The sequence below is a fragment of the Homarus americanus genome, unplaced genomic scaffold (assembly GCF_018991925.1).
Source record: "Homarus americanus isolate GMGI-L3 unplaced genomic scaffold, GMGI_Hamer_2.0 scaffold7493, whole genome shotgun sequence".
Lineage (NCBI taxonomy): Eukaryota > Metazoa > Arthropoda > Malacostraca > Decapoda > Nephropidae > Homarus > Homarus americanus.
In genome coordinates, this window is record NW_024722894.1 from 23,028 (window position 1) to 34,570 (window position 11,543).

An 11,543-nucleotide genomic window follows, 5' to 3' on the forward strand; every position below is an offset into this window, starting at 1 on the left:
GCGTGATATAAACAGAATCTGTGAGTGTGACTGCCATGAGGGACTGGTCTCCCAAACACCCACTTAAACCTAGCATAATATTCAAAGACATTAAGTATAATATACTCCATTACTGTACTGTATCAGTGTTGTAACATGTATTACCGTACTCATTACAATATAGAGTAGCGTACCATTATCATGTTGTAACACATGTAGTATGTAAAAATTCTTATATTGGAGGCAACCATTATTAGTACATAGAATGTTGTAAGGAATCCATATAAACAGATATTATAAAGTTGGGTTCAACATTATTAGTACTGTATACAGAATATTGCATCAAACCTCTTGGTAGACACTTGCAAATTGTGGTGTAGAATAAAATGTTCTTCTCATTATATGTAGAGCAACCCTGAGTATAGTGATGAAAATACCCCACAACTTTCAAAATGTTTCATTTGAGAGAAGAAAAAGAAGTAACAATAAGATAGGTTATTTATGAAAAATAATAATCAGTGACTGTTGACCATGACAGTTAATTGAGTGGAGGCAGAGGTTCACCCAAACTAACATCAAACGCACACTCCGTGATGGTCACCTCAATGAACTTCTCATTGTTACTAGTACCTGTATAGTCTGGACAAAGGCATCAGGGCTTCTGGTTCTATGCATTAAGCACTGATCATGATAATCTCTACTGGTAGAACCAAGTTTGTTAATACAGTGATCCCTTGATTAACGAGCGCCTCGGTTAACGAGATTTCGGTTAACGAATTACCTTCCATAAGATTCTTAACTTCGGTGAACGAGCATTCCCTCGATTAACGAATTCCTTACGAGCGGCCCTCATCATGTTTTCGCTTGCACACCAGTTGTCGTATTAGTCCGCCAATACAGTAATCGGTTCTGGGGCTTAAATTCCTTACCATTTTAGTAAATATCAAGAAGGTTGTACTATTCAATCATTTTAAAAGTTTAATATTAAATTTTTTAGTCATTTTAACAATTATTGAACATAATTGAAGTACAGGAAACTAGTTTTATGCGCGCCAAACAGCGTGTCAACACACCAAACAGGATTCAGTCTCTGTGTCTTTTCAGTGGAGGTAACATCTTGCTTCAGACTCACTTCAACATAAATGCTTTTTTTCTGTTTTCATTCAAATTATTGATCATTTTGAAATTTATTTTACATATTGATGATATATAGAGCAGTGCAGTGTTAATTTAAAGAAAATATTCTTTATTTACAGCAATTGAACTTAAAATAACACGTGTTGAAATTGTTTTTGAATCCAGCATGGGTCCCAAGAAATCTAGAAAAGCGATTTCAATACAGATGAAACAGGAAATAATTAGAAAACATGAAGAAGGCATTAGAACAAATGTGCTAAGCAAAGAATATGGCATGTCGACATCAATTGTATCGACAATTCTTGCACAGAAAGACAAATTCAAGGAAGTGAAAGTGAGAGACAAGTCTACCAGAGTGTTCAAAGGTAGATCCCTAATAGCAGAAACAGTGAGGTTACTACTCATCTGGATTAGGGAAAAACAGATGAAAGGTGATTCAGTTTCTACTGAATTTATTTGTGAAAGAGCCAGGGAAATATACGAACATTTAAAGGTAAATCAACCTGGTTCTTCAGGCACAGACTTTGAAGATTTAAGGGCCAGCAAGGGCTGGTTAAAAAAATTTAAGAAAAGAAGTGACATATTTAGTGTTAGGCATGGTGAGGCTGCCAGTGCTGATATGGAAGGGGCAGCAAAGTTTTTAGTGGAATTTAAAGAACTGGTGGATACAGAAAATTATCTTCCACAGCAAGTGTTCAATGTGGACGAAACTGGGCTGTTCTGGAAAAAGATGCCCAAAAGCACATTCATCACCAGAGATGAAGCCTCTTTACCTGGGCATAAACCCATGAAAGACCGTCTCACTCTATTGCTTGGTGCCAATGCTTCAGGGGATTTCCGACTGAAGCCTATGCTTGTCTACCACTCTGAGAACCCCAGGGTGTTCAAGCAACAAAAAGTGGTAAGAGGACGGCTTGGAGTTTATTGGAAATCCAACCGTAAGGCATGGGTAACAAGACAGCTCTTTAATGAATGGGCTGTTGAGGTGTTTTCCCCTTCTGTGAAGAGCTACCTAACCACCAATAAACTCCCTTTAAAGGCTCTTCTTAACACTACATCAATCATACAGCCAATGGACCAGAATGTGATCAGCAACTTCAAGAAGTTGTACATGAAGAATATGTTCAGGTGTCGTCATCAGGCAACTTCCACTGATCCTGAACTAGCACTGAAACAGTTCTGGAAGACACAATTCAACATCCTGGAGGCTGTAAAATTGATTGTGTCATCATGGCACTAGATCCCTCAATTCTTCATGGAAAGCACTGTGGCCATCAGTAGTCCATGATTTTGAGGGATTTCAGGATGACACAGAGTTGGACCAGGAGACTGTGTCCATTGGTCAGTCATTGGGCCTTGAAGTGGAGGAGGATGATGTAGAAGAGCTTGTGATGTCTCATGAGCAGGAACTTACTCCTGAAGACTTGCAGCAACTAGATGAGATGTTAGAGGCTGACAGTGGTGAGGAGGAAACGGAAAGTGATGCCCATATGTCAACTTCAGAGTTGAAAGATGTTGTTCACTACTGGGAGAAGTTCAGGAAACTGGCTTCAAGGCACCCAGATGTGGAAAAATATCTGAACTAACTTTGAGTCATATTGAGGACACAATGGTCTCCTTCTTTAAACATGAGTTAATTATGAGGAGGAGAGATGCCCCACAGACAAAAATTGACATTTTCTTCAGTAAAAGGCAGCGGGAACAAGATGCTAGCCCTCAGCCTTCCACTTCAAGGAGGAGAGAGGATGTTTCTGGTGGAGAATCTGTCAGTCCAGAGGTTCCTGAGATTTTCATGGAAGGTGACTCACCTTCCAATAAGCAGTAAAATGCTTCTCCTCCACCTCCACTTCCTTCTCTTCTCCTCCACCTCCCACTTCAAATTCACATCAGCATCATCATCCAGGAGCCTTCTACATACACACCTCAAAGTAAGTGTACTTTACTACCTTTTTTGTTGATTTTAGGCAATTTTCGGTGAGCTGGAACCAATTACCCAAAAACCCATTGAAACAATGGTTTCAGTGAACGAGTTTTTCGGTTAATGGGCAACCTTTTGGAACGACTTGTGCTCGTTAACCGAGGGACCACTGTACTAATTTGATTACGGTACTAAAATTGTTATGTCTAGTGCGAATTACAACATGTTTATATTCAAATAAATCAGTATCTTACAAGAATCCCAGCAATGTTAATTATATTCTCCTAGGTCATATCACTGGCATTTTAAAATGAGAGAAGCTTAGTAGGACTGTTAAATAAACACACAGAGACCTTCAGCTCAAACTTATCACCTCAACCCCCCCCCCACCCCAACCCCTCACTGGCTGGCTGGCTCCGTCCGTCCGTCCGTCCGTCCCTCCCTCCCTCCCTCCCTCCCTCCCTCCCCCCCAGCCAGGGTTTTAGGCTTACAGTTTTTATCTTATATAATATCTCAGACTAAAGTTAGGAGATTATAATTTGCATTGCTGGAATCCTATGAAGACAGCCAATAATTTGAATATAAACGTCATATATTTTGTTCAAGAGAAAAAAATTGTTGTCCATTAGTGTACAATACTGTAGTACATTTTATAAAAAAGTTTTTCAACTGTATTTTTGGGTAGATTTACATATATTTCTTCATTTATTTTCATCCATTTACATGCACACACCATACTAAAAGAAACGTAATAGAAATAAATGACCTTAGTGCAAAGCTGGAGTGCACATGTACTAATTTGATTCCGGTACTAAAATTGTTTTGTCTAGTGCAAATAATAGCATGTTTATATTCAAGTTAATCAGTATGTTACAAGAATCCCAACAATGTTTATTATATTCACCCAGGTCATGTCACTGGCTTTTTATAAGAGAGAAGCTTAGTCACTTAAGAACTGATAAATATACACTCGTTAGACCTGGGCCTGTGCCAACTGTCAAACGTATTGCCTCCCCTCCCCCCACGCTCGCTCCCACCCTCTCTCTCCCCCATCTGCTCGGCGTTGCTGGAATCCTTGTAAAACAGTGAATAATTTTAATATAAACGTCATGTATTTTGCACAAGAGATAAAAATTAATCACCTGTATCACATTACAGTGGTGATTTAAGAGTAAAAGTGTATATGTACGTATATAGTATTCCACATACTCGTAAGTATAAATACAAAGTTTATGTGATGATCGGACAACGTCCATTTTGGTTAACGTCATATTTCCAAGAACGTATCTAGGACGTTAACCGGCGCATGACTGTACTTTAAAACTCTGTATATTGATACAGTGGTCCCTTGGTTAACGAACACAATTCGTTCCAGAAGGTCGTTCGTTAACCGAAACCATTGTTTCAATGGGATTTTGGGTAATTGGTTCCAGCTCACCGAAAATTACATATAAACTAAAAATAAATGCATAAAGTACACTTACTTTGAGGTGTGCATGTAGAAGGCTCCTGGTTGATGATGATAATGATTGGAATTAGAATGGGGGTGGAGGAGAAGGGAGAAGAGAAGGCATTTGGGTGGAAGAGAAGTCACCCCATGCTTCATGTCGCCATTTCACCCTAAAATTTTAGTTCACTTGGTGTAATTCAAGATTATTTTCTTGAAATTAACACTGCACTGCATTAGATATTGTCAATATGTAAAATAAACTTCAGAATGACCAATAATTGCACTCTTAAAACGTAAAAATAGTTTATGTTCAAGAGAGTTTCAAGCAAGATGCTTCCTCCACTGAGCAGGGACACAAACTGACGCCATTCTGGGTGAGTCAAATGGCTGTTTGGCGCGCTAAAAACTAGTTCCCTGTACTTCAATTATGTTAATTAATTGTTAAAATGACTAAAAATTTTAATATAAGACTTGGAAAATTATTGAATAGGACAACCTTCTTGATATTTACTCAAATGGTAACGAATTTAAGCCCTAAAACCGATTACTGTATTGGCGGACTAATACTACAGCTGGTGAGCAGGTGAAAGCAGGCGAAAACATGTTGGGAAAAATTCGTAAGGAATTCGTTAACCAAATTTTTTTCGCTAACCGAATTGAATATTATTATGGAAGGTAATTCGTTGACCGAAATTTCGTTAACCGGGGCGTTCGTTAACCGAGGGATCACTGTAATTGTTTTGTTTGGAAGATGAGGTCTTATTTGAACGCTTTTAATGGAAAATTAAAAGCTTTAAGTTGTTAATTTTAAATTATATGTTAACTCTTAATCTTTTCAGGAACTTCTTGGTGAAGATGGAGTGTTGTTATTCCCAAGTCATCCAACCACAGCACCATACCACGGTCAGCCACTCTTCAGGGCCTTTAACTTCATATACACAGCCATCATCAATGTGCTACTCTTTCCATCAACACAGTGCCCTCTTGGTTTGGGGTCAAATGGCTTACCTCTTGGTATTCAGGTGAGATGTTCTTTTTTTTTTTTAGCCATTTTTTTCTATAAACCAATTTTTCTGATATAGTCCAGAATGAGACATCCAGCTTTATACCGAGGTATGTAAATGCCTAGCATTAACTCACCAGGCCAACATACAGGCAATTAAAACATCTAATAATTACTTAAATACGTAATATTAAGAGGACACATCGCTACCTGGCATTTAATTGCAATTCTCAAAACCCCCTCCCGCACCCTCCATCACACACACTGCCACCGTCATCTCTTGCCCTAGAGCGAGCCGTAAACAAATGTCAACTCTCAAGGGGTGGATATGGGTGGGATGTCGACATCACATTCTGGACTACAGTATATCACAAAAACTGGTTTATAGAAAAAAATGGCTTTTTGTTCAATCCAGATTGCGACGTCTAGCTTTGATTACCCGAGCAGGAGGTGGAGAGGGAGGTGACATTGCGTATAAGGCTCCGCTAGCTTAGGTCCAGATTATAATTATAAACTTATTGGAATATTTTCCAATATTAGGAACATTTACCGGAAGGTAAAATGTTAATTTACATATCCCAATTAGGATACTCAATTTACTCTGATGAGGAAGAAGGTCCTGGTTGTGGAGATTGACTAGGTGGGGGAGGGGACCCCAGCACCACCACATGTGAAACATCTTTCAGAGATAGATGAAGATAGCTGTTTTGAAAGGTTTTTGAAGATCTCCAAAAGCCCACTTCTTTGATCTGACTGAGGCTCATATGCCGCAGAAAGGCCACATATTTCCTGGTGTCATGTGCCAAAAATTTCTTGCCAGGGTCTGCTTGACTCACTAACTGAGATAAATATTTTGTCATTTGACTAGGAGACAATTTCTTACCATCCCAGGATGAGAATACACAGGGGCCTCGATTAGGGAATCTGGTTAACCATTCTTGAAGATTCTTGACTGGGCACAATATATGAGGAACCGTTGTCTCCTCCATTAGCCGTTTTATCCTGATAGGTTGAGCTTGAAAATCCTCCCTTTCATTTTTTCTTAGGATCTCTGTAGGAAAAAGGGTGACATCTTCCTCAGAAAATACCAATAATGATGGATCATTGGAAATTGAAATCAGCTCACTGATTCTCATACCTTTTCCTATTGCTAGAAGGAAGGCTGCCTTCTGGAGCAATCTGTCCCGGTTCAGATTTATATTGTAATTAGGCCCCATAAGAAATTTAGTAGATTTATATAGAGACCAACTTGGGATTCTCTTAGGCCGAGGAGGTCTCTGAATGAAAAAGGATGATCTGAGCATTTGATAAATTCTTGGGTTCAAAGTAATATTAAAACCCCATGCCAGAGGGTCAACCATTGCTGAATTATAAGATGCAATTGTCGATCCTTGAAGGCCTTTAACTCTGAACAGAAATTCTAAAAATTCTAACACCATTGTTTCTGATAATGTGATTGGAGTCGTTAACCTGATAAATTGTTGAAAAAGTTTCCAAGCTTTCTGATATTGCATAGAAGTTTGGGGACTATGACCTGCTATCACTTGGTTAACTATATCAAAATTACCCAACAATCTATCTAAACATGTTTTGAGAAACTCCAGCATGAAGTGCCAAGGATATCTCGAACTGAGGGTGCAGTACCTGGTCTAGACATCCTTGTTGCAATTGTAGTGGATGCGGGCACCATTCCAACAGATCGAGACATCGCGGTTGTAGGATCCAATATGGTACAATTAAGAGGACCTTTCCTTGGAAGGATATGAGTTTGTGAACCACTTTGGGCAACATTTTCACAGGTGGGAACAGATAGATTGAATTCCAGCGGTTCCAATCTATGAGTAGAGCATTTCCTAAAAGATTTGATCGTTCCAGGGATGTATAAGTTGGCATCTTGTGATTGTTTTGTGAGGCAAAGAGTGGAGTCCCAAGCCTCCTCACTAGACTTTTGAACTTCGATATCGTTAGGGACCATTCTGTTTCTGTCAATACTGGCCTGAGACGGGACAGCGCATCTGCCCAATTGTTTTGTACTCCCGGTATGTGAGTTGCTTTGAGATAAAGTGTTTGTGTTACACAAACTTTGAAAAAAATTTCTGACAGTTTTAGAAGAAGCCAAATATCTGGTTGAGCCTTGATGATTGAAACAAAACACTGCCATTCTGTTGTCCATGGCAAACAGAATCGTCAAGTATTTTAAATTTGGGTTTGCCAACAAAAAGAATAGGACCACTGCTAATTCATTTATGTTTATGTGTTTGTCCCAAAGGGAGTTGCTCCAGTTCCCTTGATTGAATTCCCTTTTGAGGAATGGTATCCCCATCCTTTTTCGGATGCATCCGTACAAACGACCAAATCTGTTTGAGGCGGAACCAAGGGAGAGGAACCGATTAGATTGTCCAAATTTGTCCACCATGACAGATGATTCTTGATCTGAATTGGGAGAGAAGAAGCAATATTCTGTTTCTGTAGAGCAACTTCGATCCCAGATGAGTTAGTTGCTTCTTCCTTAACTTGCCCAAAGGAACTGCTATTGTGGCAAAATTCAACAGACCCAGTAGTTTTCCCCAATCGTGCCAAGAAACCTTGTGCTTTACACAAAAGGCTTCTACTTGGTGTATCACATCTGTTACTTTTGCTTCTGGTAGACTGACTGACTGCTGATTGGTGTCTCAATGGAGACCTAACCAATCCAATTTCTGACGTGGTATGAGATTTTATTTGACCTCGTTTACCTTTAATCGTAGGTTTTGAAATAGTTCTAGTGTACATTGGGTCGCCCTTTGACAATCTTCGAAAGAATTTCCGAGTATCAGCCAATAATCTAGATAAGTAAAAGTTCTTATGCCCCCCTTCGCAAGGATCTCTCTGGGGATGTTTGCCAGTTTTTTAAACACTTTTGGCGCAGTTGTCAGGCCAAATGGCATCACTGTGAATTGATAACTTACATCCCCCACTGCGAACACTAGACACTTTCTGTACCTGGGAGCAACAGGCACTTGATAATGGGCATCTTCGAGATCCACTTTTGAGATCCAATCGTTGGGTGGAAATAGATGCCTTTAATGATCCTAAGTGGGCATCTTGAAACTTGTTTTGGTAATGAACTTGTTCAGGACGGAAAGATCTAAAATCCACCTCAATTTGTCGCTGCCGTTCTTGGGGACTGGGAATAGGCGAGACTTGAAATATTTCTCTGACTGCAACAGTTCTATCACACCTCTGTTTAACAGTTGAATTACAAATTCTGTGAGTAAGGGGGTTGGTTTTTGACCCCTTTTTGGTAACACTAGGGGAGGGCTCCTCGACCAAGTCCATGTGAGGCCCCCTTTGATTGTCTTGTAAGCCCATATGGAAGAAGTCCACCTGTTTTCCCAACCCCCTACATCAGTGGTTCTTAACCTTTTATGAGTCACGGACCCCTTTGAGAATCTGGTGAAAGCTATGGACCCCCCCCAGAAAAATGCACATAAGCACATAAACACAACTTTGCATGCAATGAATATACTTTATTTTATTGAAAATTAATTGCCTCATACAGTGTATGACATACACAAAGTATGAATAAAGTAAACAATCTTAACAATTATGTTTCACACTTTTTTATGCAAAAATTAATGGCCACTCCATACAAGAATGACATACAATCATCTTGTGCAAATTAAACAAAGCAAAACTTTAATTCTGCTCAAAAGTTCATTTCAATGAGAAGGTTGTTGTTGTTTGGCTTGAATAAGAAGAAGATGAAACTGTAGAGTGGTCTTTGACAAGGTAACACGCATCTCATCTTTGACATCCAATCGAATTCGACTTTTCGTTTTGATAGAAACAAGTGCTGAAAACCCTGACTCACAAAGGTATGTAGTAGCAAACAGAATCAGAGCACCCATAGCTCGCTTTACCAGACGAGGGTAGGCTTGTGTCAACGCACACCAGAATTCTCCAAGGCTCTTTGAGTTGAATTCATTTCGTAACATTTCCTTTGTCTTCAGGTCAATGAGGTCATCTTTGGCAAGGTCTTCATCACTGATACAGTCTATGTCGGCAAGGAAAGGATTACGAATCCATGTTTCAACTTTAAGGTCACCTGAGAAGAAGTAACCTTTGAAAGAGTTCTGCTGAGTATCCAGATGTCTGCAGAGAAATTGACAGGGCCTTGTCTCACTCGGTTCCATCCTGCAGAAGCACTTCCTCTAACTTTGGAAAGTTTGCATAGTTGTCTGCCTCCAACCTCCTCTTCCACAGTGGCAGCTTGATCAGAAAAGCTTGCAGTCTTTCAGCAGCATCCATAATGGTGACTCCAGGGTCTTGAATCGTAAGATTCACCTCATTCATATGGCCAAAAATATCCAGCAAGTAGGCCAAGCCATGAATGAACTCCTCACTGTCAAACTGTTCTGAGAGTGGGCTTTCTTTTTCTCTCAAAAAAAGTGAAACTTCTGCTCGAAGTTCAATCAAGCGCTTCAAGATTTGTCCTCTGGAAAGCCAGCGAACTTCTGTGTGGTAAAGAAGAACTTCATATTCTGCTCCCATTTCTTGACAAAACCTAGCTCTGATGAAGTTGACGACTTTCACGCCAGTAGACAAGACTTCTTTCAGAATTGCTGGCTGAGACTTTGACGCCAATGCATGCCGATGTAGAAAACAATGACCTGAGGAGCTTCTTTTTTCACCAAAGCAGCAAAACCAGATGTGTTGCCAAGCATCGCAGGTTCTCCGTCTGTGCACAGAGTACAAAGATTTTTCTTCCAGTCGAAGTTTTGCTTGGCAAAGAAACTATTCACCATTTCTAAGATGTCGATGGCCTTTGTAGTTCCAAAAGGGGCTCACAAAATAGGAATTCTTCTTTGATGGCATCAGCATGCATATAACGGACGAAAACCAGAACCTGGCTGCACTGAGAGATGTCAGTTACATGCTGAACAGAAATGGCGTAGCTGCTAATTCTTCCATTACTTGCTTCAGAATATTAGAAGAAATGTCAACAATTGTAGAGTGGATGACGTCATTTGACAAAGGCACTGCTGCAATTTTCTTCCTCTGCTCCAAGCCACAAACCAGCTCGACCATTTCAAGGGCACATGGCTTTACCAAGGTCTCTCCAATCGTATGTGGCTTCTTTTGCTTGGCAATGCGATAAGCAACCCTGTAGGATGCTTCAAGACAAGGCTTTTGTGTTGGGGCAAATCCAAGTTTTGGTAAAATTCCAGCTTTCTCAAAAAAATGTTATGTAATTTATATGGAAAGCAGTAACTAATGAGCACAAATTAATAAGCACGACAGATCGACCGACAGAAAGACAGATAGACAGGCAGACAGACAGACCGACTGACGGACAAACCTTTACAGACAGACAGAGAGACAGACAGATAACCCTATTTTCAGTAGCATTATTACGGATTTCTCAAGGTTCCCCTCAAAAAAAAATATGAATGATACTGACTGATGACTTCGTGTTTTCCTACCCTACTGACGCACCCAGACCCTAACTTTATCCATTCTCTCGCTATTTATGCATCCCTACTCTAACTACGTGCACCTAGTCCCTAACTTTGACCAATAAATAATAACAAACTTGTTGTAAATAATGGATAAAACAAATAAATATAGCGCACCAACCCTTCTTGGTTTTTCACAACACTTGCACGTGCCTTTCACCACATACTCACAAACACATATTCACACACTGTACACCCATCACTCTTAGCCACACTCTGAAATTGTGGTCAGAAGGCGGTCGGAGGCCTCCAACCTCGGCTGGTACAGCTGTAGTAATAATAACTAAGGCCCTCTTTCGCTACCTTCACCAAAAACATAACCATAGGTAATTGAAAATATTTAGGAAAAAGTGTGTATTTGAAGATACTATGGCCCTCAGTTAAGCCTTACCAGTATATGAGAAGATTCCCAAGCCATGATAAACCGTGGAAAATGAGAAATAAATTTAAATGGTAAACATGGGCCACCAGAGACGCTTAGCAGTCAGCGCTATAAGCAGTGGCAGGGTACGTTTGCTTTAATTTCTTTCAATGGGAAACCATTCTAGAAGTCAAAAC

The 11,543-nt window shown here is 39.9% G+C and overlaps 2 protein-coding genes across 2 annotated transcripts; both read right to left on the bottom strand.

The window, feature by feature from the left end:
- Window positions 1-517: 517 nt before the first annotated feature.
- On the bottom strand, window positions 518-10,020 carry LOC121863178 (protein ZBED8-like). The gene is made up of 3 exons (XM_042361659.1): window positions 9,873-10,020; window positions 9,341-9,574; window positions 518-609 (listed from the first exon to the last, which is right to left on the bottom strand). Exons 1-3 carry the CDS (start codon window positions 10,018-10,020, stop codon window positions 518-520), a joined length of 474 nt encoding a protein of 157 aa, XP_042217593.1.
- Window positions 10,021-10,082: 62 nt separating this feature from the next.
- LOC121863179 (protein ZBED8-like) lies at window positions 10,083-10,633 on the bottom strand (the record flags this gene model as incomplete). The annotated part of the gene is made up of 2 exons (XM_042361660.1): window positions 10,083-10,292; window positions 10,444-10,633. Coding segments are annotated over 2 exons (400 nt in total), but the record flags the coding sequence as incomplete, so codon positions are not given.
- Window positions 10,634-11,543: the final 910 nt, after the last annotated feature.